This window comes from Elephas maximus, chromosome 12 (assembly GCF_024166365.1).
Source record: "Elephas maximus indicus isolate mEleMax1 chromosome 12, mEleMax1 primary haplotype, whole genome shotgun sequence".
Lineage (NCBI taxonomy): Eukaryota > Metazoa > Chordata > Mammalia > Proboscidea > Elephantidae > Elephas > Elephas maximus.
This window is the reverse complement of record NC_064830.1, coordinates 45,987,244-46,010,954: the sequence shown is the minus strand read 5'-3', so window position 1 is coordinate 46,010,954 and position 23,711 is coordinate 45,987,244. Positions and strand designations below refer to the sequence as shown.

Sequence of the window (23,711 nt, the reverse complement as noted above, 5' to 3'; positions counted from 1 at the left end):
TTTTCTATAGTCCTCCTGTATCTAGCCTTGGGGAAATCTGACCCTGGGCCAAATTCCATCCACATGTGGGAGTAGGGCAGCTGCAGAAGTTGGCATCATCAACAGAATCAAGAGATGCTCTTCTCAGGCCCTAGAAAGCTATCTTCTCTGACTTGACCTTGCCCATGATACCAAGATGCAAGATTAATTTACCCAATGATAACACTGGAGAGGTTTATGGGTAAAGAGGAGCGGATAGCCTTTATAGGATCCTTTCCTAACTTCACCCATCTTGAGTTGTGGAGTTTGGAAGAGGCATTTGTGGAGGATGAAAGACAAAGGATGACGTTCAAAATGCATTTATGTGGGTGGTGAGTGTGGAAAGGGAGTTGGTTAAAGATCTAAGGCAGCAATGTAAAGGTGTAGAACAGGAAAATAGAACTCACGGACATATAGAGGGACCTTATGGCTGCGTTAAAAAGGTTGACTATTCTTATAAAATACAAAACTATTTGGTTCCTTAGCAATCACTCTCCCACCTAAAGGTTCCAATGAGCTTCCTTAAAGTGAGATTATGTCTCCAGAGGAGTTTTCTGGGTGACTACTATAGGGTCGCTATGAATCAGAATGGAGCCCTGGTTAAGAGCTTGTCTGCTAACCAAAAGGTTGGCAGTTCAAATCCACAAGCTGCTCTTTGGGCTGTTCTACTCTGTCCTATAGGGTCACTATGCGTTGGAATTGACTTGAGGTTTTTTGTTTTTTTCTGGATAAGTCAGAATTGACTTGATGGCAATGGGTTTGGTTTTGGGTTTATTTAGTAGATATGTGTTGAACACAAGGGGGAGCCAGCTGTCTACTATCAGAGCTATATGTCATTGACACTAAGAAGCTGACAGGGGTCTGGGATGAGAGAAGGTGCCTTTGATTTGTCAAAACATGGAACAGCTGAGGTCCAAAATGCACACACTTGAGTTTCTATTCTTTGTTGAGTCCCATCACCAAAGGGTGTTCAGCACCCCAGAGTTCCTTATCTTCCTCTTACAAATATGGGGCAGGGGGAGCAACCCTCACTTCATGGTCAAATGTGTAGATGTAGTGTTTTAGTGGCAAGGATCCTGTCATGCCTAATCAGAGTTGCCTTTCTCAGGGAGCTCTATGTTGAGGACACACTTCTTCCCTCTCCCTCTATGATTATCTAAACTCCCATTTCTCCTTGCTACTGTGAGTCTGTGTGGGGCTGTGCATGTGTGTTGGAGTTGGCGGATACAGAGATGTTGAGCCAAGCATGAAGGTTTGGGTCAGTGGGGTTAGTGTGTAAGAAGCAAAGAAAAAAACCTGCCGTTGAGACCACACCATGCCATCCCATGCTGTCCCACCTCTGATCTACTAACCCCGGTTTGGGAAGGTAACTTTCCAAAACAAGCTGTTTCATTTTATTTCTGAAATCAGAATAAGCCAGGAAACGTGGAGACCCCTGGACCAGGGGCAAGATAGAATCTTCCTCCCCACCCTGGGCTGCTGATGCCCCTGGAGACTGGGCCTTTCTCTCCCATCACTTGTACTGCTGGCATCCCAGGCCCCCATGAGATGAGCTGGGCTGGGGTAGGCCCTCTCCACATGCCCAGAAGTGAAGGTTCACTGCAGCACAGGCTCTAGGGTCTCAAGGGGGTCCGCACTGCGTTTCCAACCTGGCCCAGTGAGGGCACTCCTGACAGCCTCGCAGACGGAGGGAGCTGTAGCCAGGTGTGCCTGAGCCTCAGGGATTGAGCACCGGAACAGGAGGCTCAGCAATGCTATGGGGATCACCTGTGGGAAATAGGCAGGGTGAACTAAAGCGTCAGAAAGCGAGCTCATCTGAGGAAGATCCCAGGAGAAGTAAGAGCTTTCGGTGTGGTAGTCAGAAGCTAACAGGTGGAACACAAGAATAGGAGGGAGTTTATCAAGACCAAAACGTGGTAATGACGTGGGTCAAGAGCACAGAGAAGTCTTCCTGCTGCCCCAGAAAACTCCTATTCATCCTTCAAGACCCAGCTCAAAGAATTCTTCTCCCTCTCTTCCCTGACTCTAACCCCAGACAGAACTGAAAACACCATCTCTGTGCCCCTGTAGATTCTTATTCACACCTCTGTGGCTCTACTCACTCGTCAAACCATGTCTCCCCCTGAATGGGAACTCCCTGTAAGAGGACAGAGTGTCTCTAAGCTTTGTAAACCCAGTGCCAAGCAAAGTTCTTGGTACATTGGAAGTACTCAATAAGTGTTTGTTGATGTGGGCAGTGTGGTACAGTGAATTGCTTAATATGGCCTTTTTAGCCATGCATGGTCTTATAACTCCCACATGGGGATTGGGTAGAAGTATGCAAATAAGGTGCGTGTGGCCCACCAAGGGATTGGACAGCTTGCTAACAATGCAAATATGGTGCATGGAACCCTGAGGGGGTGGGACCATGCAAATAAGCTATGTGGAACCCTAACAAGGGTATTGGTCAGTTTTGCCATCCTGCTAAGCTTTAAGAGAGCCAATTCCAAGGCAGGGGGGACCTCACTACCACCAAGAACAAGAGATGGTAACTGAACACATCTTTTGACCCAGGGTCCCTCCACTAAGAACCTCCTGGAACCAGGAGACAGAGAGACAGCTGTAACATCTGAGACAGTGTGAGACAGTGAGAAGCAGCAGCAGAGAAATGGTGGTGGCAAAACCAGGAGACCAGCACAAGATGACACAGTGGGCTTCCCAGCCCATGGAGCAAGGTGGGTACAGTGGGCATGCCAACCCACAGAGCAAAAGAGCTGAGTGCGTTTGGGCAGGAGGCTTCCTGGTGGAGTTGGGTGCCTCCGGGCACTTATCAACAGAGCTATAGAGCTTTGCAACACTTGCTTGAGCAAGGCAGAGCCCGGGCTGAGGGGTTGAGGGGCGAGAGGATAAGGGCCAGAGAGAGGCCTGCATGTGGACATGACCAAAAAGCTGTCCTGACCCAGGAACAGTATCCTGAGGCATTCCTGATCCTGAATTGTAATGTGTTATTTTCCTAATAAACCACTTAACTCTAAGTATGGTTCATGAGTTCTGTGGGATGTTGCAGTGAATTATGGAACCCAAAGATCAGAGGTAGAGTACTGAGAGGAGGGGGAATAGTTGGTGTTAGAGATGATGGAATAGTACAGCAGTTTGGAAAAGTCAGACATTTGGGGCATCTTTAACCTCCACCTCTTGGAACCAGCTATGTGCTGATCCTTAGAAATTATTCATTTAGGCAGGATACCTGTTCTTTCTCATGTGCAACCTGAATGTGAGAGGAGATGGGTGCAGCCCGAATATCATCCGACAGTGGCTGAGGAAAGTGGATCACTTGGAGGAGGCTCTCGAAGCATCGAGCCTTGGGCTGTCCAGAGAACCGCTGTAAAAGAAGTGATCCAGTCAGTGTTGGGCTAGTAGGCCAGGGAATTTGAGAACAGACCAAGGGAGGAGAAAGACAGGAGAATGGGATCCTGAAGTCTGGCTGTAGAGAATTTGTCTCCATAGGCAATCCCAAACTCACAATCCCCAGGTGTAAAGAAAGATTGAGCTAAAGGAGTTGATGGCGGGCCTTGATTGGCTGGGTTAAAAACTTGGTCAAATTTTTGACCATGCCCCACCTACCACAGGGTGGCAACCTTAAACTGAATTTACTCCCTATAGGTCGCCATGAGTCGGAATTGACTCAACAGCACTGGGTTTGGTTTTTTTGGTTTAGTTTCCTCCCTGGACCCCTGATGGTGCAGTGGCTGAGAGCTCAGCTGCTATTCAAAAGGTCTGCAGTTTGAATCCACCAGGTGATCCTTGGAAATCCTGTGGGGCAGTTCTACTACCTATATGGTCGCTATGAGTTGGAACCAACTCGATGGCAATGGGTGTTTTGGTTTAGCTTCCTCCCTAACTAAATCCATCATGCACATTGCTGTCAAGCCTGTTCATCTGCAAACACTGCCTCCATTTCGTCACTACCTAGCTCTTCCTCTGTCTTGCTTAGCACTGTCCAATAGGAATTTAATTCGAGCCACATATATCATTTTAAATTTTCTCATAGAAAGCGAAAATAAAATAAATAAAAAGAAACAGGTGAAATTAATTTTAAATATATATTTTATTTAACCTAATATAGATTCAAAATATCATTTCAACATGTAAATAACATTTTAAAATATTAATGAGGTATTCTACATTTTCGTGCTAAGTCTGAAATCTGGCACAGTTCAGACGCTGAATTTGCAAAGCTAAAGTGAAATGTAGTCCTACCAGAACAACAAAATTGGATTTAATGAAAAAAAAAAAAATTGTACACTCCTTCAGTTTTTAAATAAAATTAAAATCCAGTTCCTCAGTCGCAGTAGCCGCATTTCAGGTGTGACCACTGTTTCGGACAGCACAGGTCTAGCTACATTTGGCAAGTCTAAATTCCTGTCTGGCTTCCAGCCTTGACAGTTCCTGTTCTCCCACAGTTCCCCACTAGTCTGTAAAAGGATTCTTCACTCTAGTCAGACACGTGCCCCCCCATATGCCACGCCTAGTTTTCCTTCTGGACCTTGGCTAACGCCCTATCAGGAATGTCCCTTTGTCCTCCACTATGACCCCCAGGCCGAGCCCAAACATCGCCACTTCCCTGAAGCCGTCCCTTTTGCTGTAGCACATACTGAACCTCCCTTCTTTGTACTTCTATTGAATTTTAGTAAGGACTGTACAGTTTGACACTTAATTGTTCTCTGTTTCAAGTGTTGGTTTTGTCTTTCCTCCTAGATTGTCCACTCTGGGATGGCAAGGATTAGACTATACAAATCCTTGTCCCCCCATTCACCCCACTCCCAGGACCTAGGACAGTATAAAGAATGTTTTGTTTTGGGGCAGGGTTGATTGTTGAGTTTACTCACTTGACAGGTTTGTTTTTGGGGCTGGTGGCACTCACTAGTTGTGTATTGATTGATTCCTTTCTGTAGGGTTGCCAGATTTAGCAAATAAAAATACAGGATACCCAGGTAAATTTGAACTTCAGATAAACAACAAAAAAAAAGGTAATATAAGCCTGTCCTAAATATTTCATAGGATAAACTTATACTAAAAAATTACTCCTTGTTTATCTAAAATTCAGCTTTAACTGGGTGTTCTGTATTTTTACTGGCGATCTTACTTTCAATGGCCATCCGTTGTGCTATCTGCTCAACACTCATTCCTCATTGATTTTCCTCTGGGAAACTATTGCTCCCCCATTTGCAGGCCATGCAGTTTGATTGAGGTTCACCTCTCCTGCTTCAACCACCACCATCTTGAAGGGAGAGCACCAGAATTAGTCCGGGGCAGAGAACCTCCTTACTGTGAAGAACAGCGACTGGTTCAGGGGTGGGCACGTTACCTAAACCAATAAGAACCCTCCCCCAGGCATCTGAGAGAGTCACAGGACAGATAAGCTCCACTAAATAGGTATGTTCGGCTGGCATGGCTGGTGGCCAATTTGTCACCTAATGAAGAAAACTTGGCTGAGAATGAGCACAACTAGAAAGCATAGCTAAGGGCTGAAGGTTCCAGAGTACATCATTTGAATATCTGGACATAGCTGCCCTCGGACTTTTCATTTACATGAGCTAATCATTTGTCTTCTTTAGCTTAACCCAGTCTGAACTGGGTTTCTGTCACATACTTGTAACTGAAAGAATCTTTTCAATAGTTTCCAAATACTCATCCATGTGCACACACACACACTCACTTCCTTAGAGTGGAGGACAAGCCTGATAGGACAGGGAGGAGAGGCACAAGAGAAAAAACAGCTCTTACCTCTATGCATCTCCTATACCTCTGCAGAATGCCCCCCTACTGCAGCCTCAGCTTTGAGGCCCAGCCTGCCCGACCCTCCCTGTCCCTACCTGCAGCATGGCCAGGGCCCGCCAGAAGAGCTTGGAGTTGCCAATGCGGAGGTCCAGCATGTGGTTTTGTAGGATCTTCCCGAGAAGCACATGGGCCCCTGTACTCACTGTATTCAGCACCCACTTGGTGCTTAGCTCATGCTGGAACTTCTAGACAGGACAGATATGGAAATATCAGAAAGTAGAGGAGGTAAGAGCAGCAGGGTGAACATGACCCTATAGTCAGAATCTAGGGGCTGAAAACCTAGCGCCAAAATGCAGACATAATGTCCTTGACGAGCACAGAGTTTAATGTTGAGACAGTATTCCTAAACCAGGACTGTACCAGGCAGATCTGGTGGTTTCACATATTTGTGGTTTTGACCCCTGGTAGACAGATGCTTTCTCTGAGTCCTTTCATGATAGGAATTTGCTCTTGCCAAAATTTTCCTTTTGATCCCTGGGTGCCAGACAGGGTAAGAGTGGAAGTCCTGAGATTCCTTCCACTAAACCACAGTCTACTCACAGGCAGAGATTGTGTCTTATTCTGACCCAGAGGCCTAGTCCTTTTGACAATGGTTGACACATGGTTGTTGATCAATACATTTTGGTTGAAAAATTAACTAATTCAATTTAATCCTCATAATAACCCCTGTGGGATAGGCTTTCTACCCGCATTTCTTCATCCGAGGAAACTAAAGCTTAGAAGGAAATTAACTTGGCTAAACTTATATGGAAGAAACTCTGGTGGCACAGTGGTTAAGCACTCGGCTGCTAACCAGTTGCTCCACAGGAGTAAGATACGGCAGTTTGCTTCCATAAAGATTACAGCCTTGGAAACCCTGTAGCGCAGCTTTAATCTCTCTCATAGGGTTGCTATGAGTCAGAATCAACTCCATGGCAATGGGTTTAAAGTCATATGGTAAAGAGGTACAGAATCAGGGTCTAAATCCGGGTCTTCTGATTCTATGATGAGAGCATTTCCTATTTTGCCACAATCATCTCCTGGGTGAATGAGATAATATATGTGAAAGCATGTTGAAAACTAAAACACTATGACTAAACTTCAGGGTACAGCGAGTATGGTAAATCCCACTTGTTCTCGGCTGTGGTATCTTGCCCACTGTATGGCACCTATAACATCTGTTACAGCACTTTAAGCGCAACAGGAGTTCAGTAAAGGTTGAAGGTATTAATTACTTGACCCTAGCCAGGTCAATGAAAAAAACTACTGCTACTTCTACCTCTTTACTCTGTAACTGTTGTAATAACTGGTCACACTAACCCCTGGCAGGAGGTGTATTGAAAATATTTAACAAGCAAATTGCAAGAACACTAAGTATAGGAACAGAAATCAGATGATCAGAACAGCTGGCTAGTATGCAGTACTGATGCTATAGACTACATGATAGACTGCCCTGGGGGAGAGAGATCCATTAAAACCAGGTAACATCATTAGCCATTTACTTCATTAACTATCATCAATACGGAAACCCTGGTGACCTAGCCGTTAAGAGCTATGGCTGCTAACCAAAAGGTCGGCAATTCAAATCCACCAGGCGCTCCTTGGAAACTGTATGGAGCAGTTCTACTCTGTCCTATAGGATCACTACGAGTTGGACTCAATGGCAGTGGGTTTGGGTTTTTTGAGGTATCATCAACACAAACATATTTTAAAGTTTACATCATTTGGAGCTAGACACGTTCATTTTAAAGTTTATATGGAAAGATAAGCCCCAAGTATAGCTAAGAAAATCCTCAAAAAGAAGAGCAATGAAGTGGGGGTCTAACCCCATTGGATATTAAAAGATACCATAAAGCCTTTATAATTAAACAGCATGGTACCAGTACATCACTAGATAGGCAGACCAGTGGAACAGAGTAGAAAGTCAAGAAATAGACCAATGCACATGGTCAGTTGAGTATTTAATATACAGGTAGCATCTCAAATCACTCAGCAAAAGATGGACTTAAAAAATTATATTGGGACCATTGGTCTGAATTCATACCTCAACCCATACACAAAATAAACTCCTAATCAAATATCTAAATATAAAAAAAACGAAACCATATAAATACTAGAAGAAAACATGGGTGGAATTCTTTTACAACCTGGGTGTGAGGAAAAACCTTCTGTGCCTCGACGTCTAGATGCAATAAAAGAAAGGCTGATAAGTTCAACCTCAGAAAAACTAAGACAAATACTTTTATGTGGTTAAAACCCAGTTGAAAAACGATTACAATATATATCACAAATAAAGGACTAATATTTCTAATTTATAAAGAACTCAAAATCAGGGGATCAAAAAGACCAAAAACCCATTAGAAAAAGGAACCAAATACATGAACACATAGTTTACAGAGAAGAAAAAAAACTAAAGGCCCTTAAACATTTGAAAAGATGCTCAACGTCACCCATAATCAGAGAAATGCAAACAAGAGCTGCACAGAAATAGCATTTCTCATGTATCAGATTGGCAAAAATTCACAAGCTTGACAATACTTTCAGAGAGGCTATAGGGAAGCGACATTCTCATACACTGTCGGTATGAGAAGCAAAATGGCACAGCTTCCATGGAGAGAAATTTTGCAATATCTGACAATGACATAAACATTTACCCTTTGACCCAACTCTAATAGTTCTAGGAATTTACCCAAAACATACACAGCCAACATTACAAAAAAAAAAAAAAAAAGAACACTGATTGTATCATTATTGGTAACAGCAAGACATAGGAAACCACCTAAATGCCCTCCATAGGAGAATGCCTGAGTAAATGATTGTACATGAATGTGTACACACACACAATATAAAAAATAATGAGGACGAGCTCTATAAACTGAAGTGGAGCAACTTTCAGGATATCTTATTAAGGCACTAAAGCGTATAGTATGCTCCCTCTTGTATAAGAAAGAAGGGCAAATTTTACACACACATGCATGTATATATATATATATATATACACACACTATATGCGCACACACACAAAAACCCAGGAGAATAAGCCAGTAACTAATGAAGTTGGTTACATACAGGGATGGATGGAAATGGTATGGAAGAAACAGGGAAGGAAATAGAACGTCTCTTTTTAACATTTTTTTGTATGTTTACATATAAACCGTGTTATGTTTCACATATTTAAAACAAAATTAAATTAAAAACTGAAAAAACACTACAATGAAAACCAAAAAAGTACTTATAAACCTAACTGTATATCACACTGATAACATAACCACAGAGATTAAAAAATAATAAAAATTAATGCATGTGACTTTTGACCACTTAACTCTGACTCTACACCTTCAATGGGACATGGTTAAAGGACAAAAAGAAGCGCAAAGAAACCTTGAATTTTTCTTGCTAAGTGTGTTGATGACAGTGGTATTGAGGTAGCAATTCCAGAACTGTTTTGATAAGTATTGCAGGACTGAGGAACTGAGTAAATAGATTGCCCTATGGGGCAGTTCTGCTCTGTCCTATAGGGTCGCTATGAGTTGGAATTGACTTGATGGCAACAGGTTTGGTTTTGGGGTTGTTTTTTTGGTTATAGTAGTAATTGATTCAACCAAGAATCATCAGTGGATGCTAAAACCATTGGGTGAACGATTGCTGAGGAATAGAATGTGGAGAAATCTAATGGACACCATCCTAACCCAATAATCATGCTTAGCATCATCATCAACATAATAAAGGGACAAACTGATAATGAGTGCTTTCTAATGTGATATACTGAGTGTACAACCTCACAGCACTCCTACCAAAAAATGTAACCTGAATACACTGAAAAAATAGGTAAACTCAAAATGAGGCACATTCTGGGAAACCATTGGCCTAAACTTCTAAAATATCAATGTCATAAAAGACTAAAAAAAAAAAAAAAAAGCTGAGAAACTATTCTAGATTAAATGCAATGCACGATCCTTAATGGATCCTGGATCTGGGAAATAAAAACAATATTAGAACAATTGAAGAAATTTGAATGTGGCCTGTATACGAGATAATAGTACTGTATTGTCATTTTCCTGGTGTGATAATTATATCATAGTTATGAAAAATGCCCTTGTTCTTAGGAGACACATGCTGAAGTAATTAGTGTGAAGTCTCATGACATCTCCAATTATCTTTCAAACGATTCAGGAGGAAAGAGGAAGATTAAACAGATGCCAATGACTGAAGAAGCTAGGAAAAGCCTATGAGTGTTCATTGTACTATTCATGCAATTTTTCTGCAGGTTTGAAATTTTCAAAATAAAAGTGTGGGAGGGTTTTATATCACAAATATTTCTACAATGAGAGATTTAGAAGTCTCAGTGGATGACTCCTTATTTCAATAGTTTCAATACATTTAGAAAGAGAATAACCAGCATTGAATAAAAGACAAAAACTAGAAAGATTGATAGGTTTGACTATGTAAAAATGTAAATAAAACTTCTCTACATCAAAAATATATAAACAGCCCTTGGGAATGGGAAGTAATATTTGTTCTATGCCAAGACGCTCCAACTGCTTTGCAGGAACTATTTAACTGCACTCAAGGAGCATGCCTACCTCGAGGGACAAAAGTTTAGTTCATTCTTGGTGCGCTAAATGATACTTTTACTCTCAATACGGCCTGTACTCAACTAGGATACTACTTAACGTAGACATCAGGTTTACACTTACCTGCCACTAACTTAGCCTGTGTATTTGGAATAATTGATAGATTTTTCAGGTTTTTAAAACTACTACCTGTTATGGATTGAATTGTGTTCCCTCAGAAATGTGTCTCAACTTGGCCAGGCCATGATTCCCAGTATTCTGTTCTTGTCCACCATTTTGTCATCTGATGTGATTTTCCTATGTGTTGTAAACCCTATCTCTATGATGTTAATGAGGCAGGATTAGAGGCAGTTATGTTAATGAGGCAGGATTAAATCTTCAAGATTAAGTTGTATCTTGAGTCAATCTCTTTTGAGATAGAAAAGAAAGACATGGGCAGAGAGACAGGCGGACCTCATACCACCAAGAAAGTAGTGGCAGGAACAGAGCGTGTCCTTTGGACCCAAGGTCCCTGCACTGACAAGCTCCTAGACCAGGGGGAGATTGATGACAAGGACCTTCCCCCAGAACCAACAGAGAGAGAAAGCCTTCCCCTGGAGCTGGCTCCCTGAATTTGGACTTCTAGCCTCCTAGACTGTAGGAGAACAAATTTCTCTTCGTTAAAGCCATCCACCTGTGGTATTTCTGTTGTAGCAGCACTAGATAACTAAGACACTACCTCTCCATATTTTCCTGGGGGGATAATCCCATAAACCTCTAAAATGAGGTGAGCACAAGCTACTTGGGAGGACTCCCAGGAAGGATAACTGCCTCCTTCTTTATGCATACTGTGCAGGCTACAGTTCCCACAGCAGATGTAACATACCTGAAAAAGGTAGTCCAAAACTTTTCTCTGACCCTAGCAGGAGTCATAAATGACACTTCTGCGCTGGAAGCCCAACAAAGTATTCTAAATTCACTAGCTAGAGTTACCATGGACAATCACATAGCTCTTCATTTCCTCTTTGCCAGCCAAAGAAGAGTTTGTTTTATAGTAAATACTTATTGCTGCATCTATTCAAATATTACAGGACAAATAGAACAGTCTACAATTAGGCTAAAAGGCGGGAGAAAAAAAGTCACCTGGATCTCTAAAACAGACCCAGCTGGGTTCTTGACATGTTTTCATCACCTAGGTTTTATAACATAGGTCCCCCTGATTTAAGACCTGTCACCAAAAAAAAAAAAAACAACCTGTTGCCACTGAGTCAATTCCAATTCATACTAACCCTATAGGACAGAGTAGAACTGCCCCATAGGGTTTCCAAGGAGTGCCTGGTAGATTCGAGCTGCCAGTCTTCGGATTAGCAGCCGAGCTCTTAACCACTGTTAAGAGGACTAATAAATATTTTGTTTCTGTTACTTGCAGTTGGCTGATGTATCCTGTCTATAGTCTAAAATGCTACTTCATAGCCATTGTCACATCAAATGACAGCTTAGATTCACATAACCTGTAACATCTGAATATCATGGCCTGACTTTATCTGTCCTTGCCAAAAGACCAAGAAAGAGAAAAGCAGTCCTTGACATCCAGGAACTGGCATAATAGTTACATCTAAGCTGTGACATTTTCCTGTTGAATCTAAACAATCTCACAGAAAATCAAATAACAGACAAGGTCACTCTGTGGCTGTGATGAAGTGAGACATAAAAAAAAGAAAGAAAAAAACTACTGTCCTTCCCATATATACCCTCTCTTATGAAAGTGTAAGAAAAAGGTAAATACCCAAAGTAAGAATGGGCAAAAAACATGAGGAAGCAGTACATGAAAGGCAAAAAATCAAACGGACAATATATACTTTTAAGTAGACAATCTCCATAGTAATTAAAGAAATATATATTAAAACAACACTGAAATTCCTTTTTCTGTTTGTTTTTTTTGCCTTGCTATTTAGCAAAGATTAAAAAGGACAATGTTACCCAATGTTTTGAAGACGGGGGAGCTAATGGTTTCATGCTTTGTTGGTTTATAAACCTCTGACGGTGTTATGGGTTGAATTGTGTCCCTCTAAAATATGAAGTGGAATTCTACCCCTTATACCTATGGATGTAATCTAAGGTAAGGTAAATCAATCAATCCGTTGAGGTCATACCAGTGTATGTAGAACTTACTCAGCTGGCTTTGTGGGGGCCCACCCTCCAGCCTTCGTTTCCCAATTTCTCGACTCCCCCCTCCTCATAGCCCCTGACTACAGATATGACCTTTCCATTCCCAATACCTGGATGAAGTTCCCTTCATATTCAAAGAAGAGCAGTGGCCACGTGATGCTAATGATGGAGGGAAAGAGCTTCTTCAGAAGGGTCTGAAGAGAAAGAGAGAGGAACAGGGGAGGCATCTCCAGAAAGGCCTTGCTGTAACTGTCACCCCAGGGTCCCCTCCCCAAGGTTGGACCCTCACCGGCAAGGACTGCCCCACAGTACTGTGGGCCAAGGCCTGGATGTTGGTGGTCTTCTCTTTTACCTGCTCTGCCAGTGTCTGCACCTCCGTGAGGTTGTCTAGGAGAGAAGTAGAGGGTATGAGAGCTGAAAGTCTAGCTGTTTAACTATTCTTCCTGTTCCCCTTGAAGCCAATCAGGACACTGGTTATGTCCCTCTCTCTGAGTAGCTATCCGAAGACCGAGAAAAATGATAGCTCCTACTGCCTCCATCCCCTCACTCCACCACTTCCATCTTCCCTCTCACCATCCAGTGTGAAAATGAAGATCACAGTGTCATTTTCCGTGAGGGATGGCAGGACGGAAGTCTGAAAGTCCTCCTGGGAGAAGGAGAACCTGGGACCCTAAAACAGAAGAAAATGGAAAGTCCTTCCCATGAAAAACCCTAGTGTGTAGACTTACAGACTGAGGATGACCTTAGAGGACATCTCATACACAGCCCTCTCATCTATAGATGATAAAACTGAGGTCCAAAGAGGGGAAGTATTTTGCTCAAGATGGTGCAGCAAGTCAGTACAAAAACCTTGGACAAGAGTCAGGTTTTAGAGGTGAGTCCAGTGTTCTCCACCCTCCATGTGCTGTCCCAAACCCTCACGACCTCTAACCCATATTCTCTTCTCTAAACTATCCCATTGCACTCCTCCACTTCCCTGCACCTTCCTCTTTTCTCCCACCCTCTGCACATCAGTGACCTTTACAACTTCACAAGTCCCATTCCCCTCCAACCTGGTTGATGAGCTCAGCCTTCTGGTTAAACATTTCACTGTGATCACCAATGAGAAAGCCACGGACATCCTGGTAATCTGGGAAGTTTAAGGACAGGGAGGGAATGATGGGTTTTGGAGGAAAAGAAGTTTCTAGGCTTGGGGAGTGCAATGGACCTGGGAAGAAAAACTTAGGCTTTTCTGGATACGGTGAATTTAAGAGGGGAGTGGGATGAGGAGCCATGCATACAAGAGGTCATAGTAAGCACAGGGGTGGGAGCCTAGGGATCAAGGACTGAGTTTGGGTCCAAATAAGCATTGGACTGAAATGCTTATTTGGATAGGAGAGGAGGGACATTTGAAGAGGAACCCTCATGTGTTGGGAGAAGGGAAGATTTTGGATAGTCAACCAATCAGTTGGGATCAGGTGGAATCAGGAATAAAGGCTGGACTGGGGTCCCACCGGCACCAAAGGTGTGGATGCACTCTACTCCATCCATGATGGCGATGATGCCGAGGGTCTGCCAGCCAACCAGGCACACCCGGCCCTTCTTCTCCAGGCTGAGGATGGGTCAGAGGTCAGGACATGAGAAGCAGGATCACAGAGGAAACAGGTCAGAGATCAGAGAAAGATGCACAGGGATTTAAAAAAAAAAAAAAGCCTACCAGGACCCTCCAGCATGCAGACAAAAGACACCATGCGCATCGGTATGTCTCAAAAAATCTCCTCAGTTCTCAGGAAGTTCCCCCTCCAAACACATGTCCACACACCTGGTGCTGGCTTGCTTCATCAGGGCTGCGATCTTGGGGCTTTGGCTGTAGGTCACCTGATGAGCCCGCTCAAATGTCCTCAAGATTTCCAGGAGGCATCTGGGAGAAAGGCCACCAGCTCCCAGGGAGGGCCCAGTGCCTCCTCAGAAAACCTGAGTACCTTCCCTCAGGGAGGGAGGGAAGGAAGGAGGGAGGGAGGGAGGCACAGTTCCTTTAAAACTAAGTTCTATTGGTCCCTAGTGGAGGCCCTGAGAGTGGGGCCAGACTGCCTTCAGGAGGGGCAGAAAGGGCTTCAGTGGGCAGAAAATGAAAGAGCAGAGAGAAGGACAAGGACCTCAGGTGAGCACTGGGAAGAGGATGGGGTCCAGGGAGATGGGATCTCAGATCTCAAAATCTGAGCGTTGAGGTAAATGGGCACTCTGTAAGCTAATTTAGCACTAGAGCTAGAGACCCTGGGGAGGCGAATAGGCCCAGAGCTCTTCCCTGCAAGATCTGGACCATCCCCACATCAAAGAACTCCCAGAAGCTAGGTGTTATGGATTGTATCCCCCCAAAATATGTGTTGTAAATGCTAATGTAATCCCATCTGGGAATGGGTTGTCTTTGTTACGTTAATGAGGCAGGATTAGTGTAGGATGTGTCTTAAATCAATCTCTTTCGAGATATAAAAGAGATTAAACAAGCAAATTAGGAAGCAAAGATGGGGGAAGATTGATGCCAAGCCACATGGAGATCTTCAAGGAATCAGGAAACAGAAGGTAAAAAGACAAGGACTTCTTCCAGAGCTGACAGAGAGAGGAAGCTTTGCCCTAGATCTAGTACTCTGAATTCAGATTTCTAGCCTTTTAAACTGTGAGAAAATGATTTTCTGTGAGTTAAAACCACCCACTCGTGGTATTTCTGTTACAGCAACACTAGGTAACTAAGACACTAGGTTGGCTTTGGATGCCCTAGACAGGCTCAGGGGTTAGGTCTGGGACCTGAGGGATCCAGGTCCACTGGAAACAAACCAGACTCTGGCCCTGTGGTGGGAACAGCGCTGTTCATCTGCCTGTTCCTTTCCCAGGGGAGAAGTGGCCAGACTGTCTTACCACCATCAGCCCAGTCTTTAGCTCTGGACCTGCCATGCCCGAACCCACTTTATCCCTCCTTCTCTCTGCATGGGATGCAGTGTGGCCCTTGCCTTCCAACCCCTGCCTGTCTCTGATCTTGCTTTTGTCCAGAACCTCCATACCTCTGAGATGCTGCAATGCCCCGGTTCACAGTCTTGTGGGCTGCCAGTAACAGGGTTTCCAGCAGGATCTTGGTGGCACTTCCACCTTTCATACGTGAGGAACCACTGAGGCCCTCGGGCTGAGAAGGCAAGGACACCAGGGAGGGATTAGGAGAGGAAGGAGGATGAAAAGGCCACTGGTTAGTGACCAGTGGGCATGCTCTATGGTCCCCGGTGTAATATGAGGAAGAATGCTGGGGTGACAGCTTAGCTGAGAGAAGAAGAGTAAGGAAAGGGGCCACCCCTGGTCATTTCTGTGGTGCATTCAGGCCTCTGCGGGAAAAAGTCACAGTGACTGAGTCTCTCCTATTAGCTGGGGACAATGTTTTTCAGGGAGTGGGTTTCTTTCTGAGAACTTTCTCCCCACTTTCTCCACCATCATTTTTTATGGTAGTTTGTCAGTCCAAACACCACATGTTACATTCTCTGCACAGATAAATGAAACAGCCACTGTAACACACAGAGAGACTGACAAAAGGTGTGACTCAGAAAGGGAGACTAAAAGTGAACAGTTGCAGAGAGAAGGAAAGAGAGATGAGCATCTGAAGATGGAAAGACAGGAAGCCGGTGTGTAATATGGAATTTCTGCTTTGGTAGCTCACACAAGGAAGATCAAGGAGAGTGCCATGGACATTTCCATCCCTGGCAGGGAAGCACTGACAGGGATTTGGCTAGGGCCCCTGGCTAAGATAAGGGTAGATAATGCTACTGAGTTATATTGTTGTGTTGCTAGTGAGTTATATTGTTGTTGTGGGCTGTCAAGTCCATTTCGATGCATAACAACCATATATAACAGAGAGAACTTTCCCATAGGGTTTTCTAGGCTGAAACCTCTAAGTAACAGATCGCCAGTTCTCTTCTTGCCGAAGCCGCGGGTGGGTTCACATTGCCGACCAAGCCAAGCTCTTAACCAGGGTTCATTACGCTAGTGAGACTCATCCACAATTCAGAGGAGAAGAAAAGGAATGGAGCACTGGAGGCTAAGGAAGAGGATTAGAAAGGGCAGAAGAATGAAACAGAATCCCATTTTTTAAAGCCCATATTTGAAATTCAGACATATTAAAGAGATATTGTAAGACAAAATAAGGCAATTCACTGTTCTGTGCAATACTTTCTACAAACACGGATGCAAAAAGGCCCTTTTAAACAGAAACTGTCCTACAGCATTTAAGGGTTTAGTGATTACCGATTTGAGATGCAGGTTGTTATGAAGGTAAAGCATCTTAAGGTGAAAAGTAAATGAGAAAATAGAATTTGATTTACAATATTTTAGCTGATGCAGTGCTTCAGAATTTCGACAAGATATAACAGAATCTAAAATCAGAGGCCCTAAGGAAGTAGCAAGCAATCTCAAGGTGCTAAAGGTAGGGGAGAGAGGGGAAAAGGGGAAGAGAGACCCTACCCCAATTGCAGGATTAAGCACAAAAGCTTCCTGTTTCTCTTGCAGCTTCTTCATTCGCTCTGCTACTTGGCGAAATGTTGAACTCCAGTCTTCAATGGGGTCATCTCTGGGGCCCAGAAAGAGACAGAGGTGAGTGATTGTCTGTGAGGATCTTAAAGGAAGGATCTCAGCTGCAGGTCAGGATCAAAGACGAGATTGGGGTTGGGGTTTGAGGTCAATAACTTTACAGGGCCCACAGGAGCACTTGTCCCTGAGCCACAAAGATGAAGGGTTAACAAAACATTCAGCAGATTAAGCCCAGAACAAAGCCAAGCGCTCAAGTTTAAAACCCAGCCTGAGACCAGCACATTTTTTTGTGTGTCCCAATCCTCACAGGTGCCCCACTGCCAGGGCGACACTAGCCACACCTTCTGCCGTCCCCTGGGGGAATGTCTGTCATCCGAATTCAAAATTGCCAACTTATTTTCAGCCTTAGAGTCCATCAGAAGCCCCTCCCATTCCTGGAATTATATTCTGGAAATCCCCCCCAAGTAGTGAATCCCTCACTACCTGAGGAAGAGGTAACAGTCCCTAACGAGGGAACCAAGCTGCCAAGTGTGAAGTAGGAAATGTAGCACCTAACAGCTGGCAAACGTACCTTGAATGAATTAATCAGGAACAAAACAATGTATTAATGAGGCAAGAGAGCTACAGGCTTGTTATCTGCCTAGGTACTGTTATGTATTGAATTGTGTCTCCCAAATATGTATTGAAGTCCTGGCTCCTGTACCTGTGCATGTCATTCTGTTTGGCAGTGGGGTTTTCATCTGTTATATTAATGAGGTCCTTCCAGAGTAGGGTGTATCCTAAACCTAATCACTTCTGAGTTATAAAAAGAGCAGAATAGACACAGAAACACAAGGCGGGTGGCGGGGGGGGGGGGTGGGCAGGGTGAGAGACAGACACCCTAGGAGGACCTGGCTACAAACAAAGGAACACCAAAGATTGCCGGCAGACACCAAAAACTAGGAGAGAAGCCACAGAAGGAATCAACACAGCTGAGACCCTGATTTGGACTTTTAGCCTCCAGAACTGTGAGAAAATAAATGTCTGTTCTCTAAAGCCACCCACTTGTGGTATTTCTGTTACAGCAGCACTAGGTAACTAAGATAGGCATAAGACATGGAATCTCAAAGAGCGAGCATCTTCTGTAGTTGCCCTTCAATACCTTGCTAGAAGATGACTTGTGAACCACCCACTGTGGCACTACCTCAAAGAGCTACTTGTACATGGCATCCCGAACTTCCCTTACCACTCCATCCCTGCAAAAGCCCATCCCTTTTTTAACCTTTTTTTAAAAATATTTTTTCACCTATAGGGCAAACAAGTTTCAAATATTTCATACGCATTATGTAAAGTGTTTGCTGTAATTTGTCCTCAAACTACTTCTGAAACTCCCTAGAGACCTAAGCCCTTTATAAACAAAGAGAAGACAGTGTCCATATTGTGTGCTTTAAAAGCGAGATTCCCAAACTTGGCCACTGATCAAATCCACCTGGGGAGGTTTGTTTTGTTTGTTTGTTTGTTTTACTAATTACCCATTTCTGGGTACCACCCCCACCCTGAGATTCAAATTCAGTAGTTCTGGAGAGGAGTCCAACAATCTATATTTTTAAAAAGCTTCCCAGATGACTGCGAAGATCAGCCAAGTTTGGGAGCCACTGATTTAAGGAATAACTGGAAGATCTCCATGCCTACATTGTTTGAAATTCCTCATTTCACTTAGTCACAGTGCCTGAAATTAGCATCCACTGCAGCAAATCCATTTTGGTAATGGAGAATCCTCCATCAAAAAAAAAAATCAGGATTCAGAATATCTTAGACTCATTTACACCCTTGTACGAATTATACTATAAACCTAGAATCTGGGGGTTAAAAAAAAGTAGCTCAGAAAGAACCCAGCTTGCCCCCAAAATCATCACTAAATATACAAAACTGTTTTTGAATAATCGTCAAGCCTTCACTGGAATACCTCCAGTGACAGAAAGCCCTCAGCTTCATCAGGTGGCCCAAACCCCGGTGTATGTCAGAATCACCAGGGATGCTTTCAAAAAATAAGATATCCCAGTGCCCTACCCCAAATCTACTAAATCAGACCTCTTAGATGTGGAGCTAGGAATCTACTTTCTTCCTTATTTCTTTTAACACTCCCCAGGCAGCCCATCCACGGAACCACTTCTGAGCACTATTGGTTTAACACACTGACCTTCTCTGAGATCAGACAAAATGGCCATTTAAATAGGGAATAAGAGTAAGAGGGAGGTGATTCGGTGGCTCAGGGACCTTAGGGAAGGGGAACAGGGTAGGGGATTTGAATAGCCAGAGGTGACTTAGGGGTACCTGGAAGAATAAGAATGAGCACTAAAATAAGGGAGCTGGACGGAGGGGTAGGGGGCTACTCAGGACCCACAACTCTTCTTTGAAAAGATGCTTGGGGCCCACGCCAAATGAAAGAACAGATCTTCATGGTGTATGTTATTCCTGGCCTCATTTTATCCTTCTGCCCTTATTTTCCTTGCCTCTTTGCACCCTGTTTTGAATGTATGCTATTCTATATTTTATGTATCCTTTGTAAACTGCCTTCAATCCTTTCTGAAACAAGGAGAGGATGAATAAGTGAAAGAACCAACCAAAAAATCTCATATGTTTAGTGGTACCCCATATTTACTTCAGTGTTCTCAGATTTGGTGAACAAGACTACGTCCACTGTGCCCTCTCCTCTGTGGTTGCATAGACTTTGACGCTGTTCCTCCTGGCCTCCCCCAGTGGTCAGATGAGTCACCGCTTTTCATTACAGCAGGCTCACCTGGCCATGCTCACTGGGTTGAAACCCACCAGGACTGGCAAGAAGACAGCAGGGTTATCCATGCAGTAGTCCATTTGGCCTGCCACGAAGGGAGCCTAGTGGTAGGGGGAGGATAGGATGATGAAAGAGGTTACTCTGAGTGTTGTCCAGAATGCTTGTTATAAATGCAGATTCCTAGGTCCAGTTAAGATCTGCTGAATCAGAATTTGAAGGAGAGGGCCCAGGTACCTAGATTTTTAACATGCTCCCCAAGGAAATCATATGCATGGTAAAGTTTGAAAACTACTCAGCTAAATCATAAGCTCCTTGAACTCCTTGTATGCCTCCTTCCGTATCTAGTACTGATGCAATCTACCTTCTGCTCAGTGAACTCTTAGTCTCACCTACAGAGTTGAGAGGAAACTTGGAGTCACGGAGTCCAGTGCTTCTCAAACAAACTACCTGGGACTCTGGTTAGAATTCAGATTCAGACTCAGTAGGTCTGGTGTAGGGTCTAAGATTCTGCAATTCTCACAAGTCTCAGTGTTGCTGATGCTGCTTATGCAGGCATCACACTGTAAGTAACAAAGGATCACCTTTTTTTTTGTAAAGGGCCAGGGGGTAAATATTTTAGGCTTTGTGGATTCTATGATTTCTGTTGCAACTACTCAATCCTGCCATTGTAGTGAAAGCAGCCATAGACAATATGCAAGTAAATGTGCATACCTATGTTCCAATAAAACTTTATTTGCAAAACAAGTAGCTTGTCAGATTGGCTGCCAGCATAGTTTACTGATCCCTGGCCAATCCATCTATCTTGGCTGTTGAATGGCTTGATACACGGTTATTCTGTGACGGGATCCCTTCCCTGTTTTCCCACATCCACACAACTGGGTCCAAATTAGTGAGACTAAAATCAAAATACCTTGTGCAAACCCTTCCTGTTTTCTGGCACCCACCCCATCAATCTATCTTCCATGCTATTCCATTCCCACCCCTTTTCTACCTATAAAATAGATACACTCAACCTGTCTTCACACTCACAGAGAGTCCCACAGAAATGCCAATGACGATCACTCTCTTCTTCCCAGCAGCCACCTAGGAGAGGAGGACTGGTGAGGCAGTGCCATTGAGGAGGCCTCTAGGGTGCACACCTGTGTGAGGATGTCAGGACCAGGACCAAGGGAGGGGACAGACTTTCGCTGAACTATTGGGGCTTTCATGTCCCCTTATGGAGGAGCAGATAGAAGTCTCTGGTTGAGAGTCAGTGGAAAGCACAGACCTTCTTCAGTTCCTCAATCCCATGCAAGGCACTGTCTTCCGTTCCCTCCCTAGAGGCCACCACAGACCTAAGAGAACAGACTCAAGGTCAGTGGCACTGGATGGAGAGCAGAAGCCTATGGTTTACCAGGACAGGCTGCACTGAGAGAAGGGAATGAAGGGATATCTATCATTGACTGAGCACTCACTGTTTGCTGGACACTGTGTACATGTTCTGGAGGACTGAAAAACCGAAATACTTAAAAGGGCTGCCAGTCAGGCAGCATAAGTATATGAAGTGGGCCAAGTGTAAGGCAGTAGGAATGAATGGTGGGGGGCCAAGGCAAACTTGACACAATCTCTGTTCAAAGACATTCAAATTCAATTTCTAAAAAGAACTGTTCAGGCCAAATAAAATATTTATAGGGCAACTTGCCTTACCTGTCACCCCCTGCAATGAGGTAGGTGTAAAGAGGTTTCTGTCCTAGGCCTTTCATCAACTGGTTAAAGGACACCTGGCAGGGAGGAGAGAATGTGAAGAGGTAAAAACAGTGAAAGAACAAATTGTTCTGGATTTTTAACTCCTAGATGGTTGAGGCTGTATAATTCTCTTAGGCCAGCGCTTAACCCAGCACTGCTTGGAATCTGACATTTACAGCCCCCGTTTTTGAGGTGATTAATCCAGTGGGATGTAGAGACATTGATAATAGACTGGTAGGGCTCAGAAGAAAGGAGACCCCATGGTGAGAGGTCTAGTGAGGGTACTGCCTAGGCTCTCAGTGATGATGAGCTTTATGGTCCTGAGGGCCACCTGAGAATGGGAAGAAAGGAAATCTGGGAGTCTGAGAACTCACCGACATGAGGAATGCCATTCGGCCAGACGTGCCCCCTCCGCTCAGTACCACTAGACCGCCCTCAGGGTCCTGAGGAAGGAAAAATGTCAAGGTTGCCAGGGCTTGGCTCAGGCTGGGGGAAGCACCTTTCTTTATTTCTCAGTAACAGAACAGGCGTCAGGGTGAAAGTGAACAGCTAAAAGTTAGCACTAAGCAGAGTGCGGTAGCAGAAAGAATATTTGAGAAAAAACTTCAGTCTGACTTCCATTTGTGGCTTATCTACTTATTCAAACCCTTGCTTATTCCAGAAAGGACTGAAAACAGCTTTGTCACCTAAATAAAAATGAATAATAAAAGCAGCGTTACCCAGCAATTCTTAGCTGGGTGTATTTGGGTAAATTACTGTAGCTATTCAAAGTCTTTGTTTTCGCAGGTTGTTGTGACAGTCATGGGTGTGAAAATGAATTGTAAACTCTAAAGCATTATGCAGATGTGGTTGTTGTTAGGTGCCATGGAGTTGGTTCTGACTCATAGTGACCCTATGTACAACAGAACAAAACACTGCCCAGTCCTGCGCCATCCTCACAATTGTTATGCTTGAGCGCATTGTTGCAGCCACTGTGTGAATCCATCTTGTGGAGGGTCTTCCTCTTTTTCGCTGACTCTCTACTTTACCAAGCATGATGTCTTCTCCAGGGACTGATCGCTCCTGACAACATGTCCAGAGTACGTGAGAGAAGTCTCTCCATCCTTGCTTCTAAGGAGCATTCTGGTTGCACTTCTTCTAAGACAGATTTGCTCATTCTTTTTATTATTATCAATAAAGTGACAAGGGAGAAAGAAGGACTGAGATTTACAAAAGTGAGAAATAGAGACTAAGAAAAGAGAAAGGTAGAGGGAAGAAGAAAAGTTGAGGCAGGAAGCAGATACAGGGCTAGTACCTTCAGCACTTCCTGAACTTTCCCACCCACTTGCACCATGGTGGTCAGAATTGATTCGCTGTACAGTCGCTGTAGGGAAGAGGAAGGAGTCAGAAGTCAAGAAGAGAAGGACAGTGGATTTGGGGGGGTTGGGGCTCTCAGGGTTTCCAAAATCAGGGGCCATGATCTGAGAGAGCAAGGATTGGGCTTGACCTCTTTATTTGCAACATTCGGGGAATGGTGTCTGGGTCACCTGGTACGTGGGCATGGTTTGCCCTTCCTCTTGGAAGATCTCAGCATCACATTGGCCCAGCAGTTGAACTATTTTCTGGGCATCTGCTTTGTCCAGGTCCTGGGTCAGTGGGTTCGACTTCTCTGTGATTGGTAGGGCTGCCTCATACCCAGACAACTAGAAGGGAAGGAGGGGAGGTCATGATAGGGGTAGGAAACCAAAGCCTCACTCGTGCCTGCTGAACTGGAGGGGTAGTGGCAACAGGCACCGTGTTTGGACTCCCACCACCGCCCCCCCGCCCAAGGATTTAGCTTGCCCTCGATATTCAGGCTACTGTGGAAAGAAGATGAGAAAGGAGGGGGGTACAGAAACCCAGGGGTGGCAGGAATTCCAGATGGAAAATGATTCTAGGAATCAGGGCAAAAAGCTAACATGAAAAAGGGGTCTCACCTCCCATTTGCCAGGCTCCGGAGTCTTAATCACATGTTGAAACCCTTTTGTGCCCGGCATGGTTTCACGATGTGGCCACACTGTCCTGCCTGTCTCTTCAGTCACACAAATCTTTCTGGTCACGCCAACTCTGCTTGCAGCTGGCATGGCCTTGCCTGAGCCACAGTGATGATTAAC

At 44.2% G+C, this 23,711-nt stretch overlaps 1 protein-coding gene across 1 annotated transcript; it reads right to left on the bottom strand.

Moving 5' to 3' along the window:
* Nucleotides 1-1,614: 1,614 nt before the first annotated feature.
* GCKR (glucokinase regulator) lies at nucleotides 1,615-23,594 on the bottom strand. The gene is made up of 19 exons (XM_049904154.1): nucleotides 23,535-23,594; nucleotides 23,106-23,261; nucleotides 22,874-22,942; nucleotides 21,954-22,022; nucleotides 21,541-21,614; nucleotides 21,122-21,188; nucleotides 20,884-20,937; nucleotides 19,861-19,955; nucleotides 17,016-17,121; nucleotides 15,575-15,693; nucleotides 14,341-14,439; nucleotides 14,033-14,130; nucleotides 13,592-13,668; nucleotides 13,113-13,209; nucleotides 12,829-12,926; nucleotides 12,650-12,733; nucleotides 5,874-6,023; nucleotides 3,245-3,379; nucleotides 1,615-1,785 (listed from the first exon to the last, which is right to left on the bottom strand). The coding sequence occupies exons 1-19, from the start codon at nucleotides 23,592-23,594 to the stop codon at nucleotides 1,615-1,617; spliced, it is 1,878 nt and encodes a 625-aa protein (XP_049760111.1).
* Between the last annotated feature and the right edge of the window lie 117 nt (nucleotides 23,595-23,711).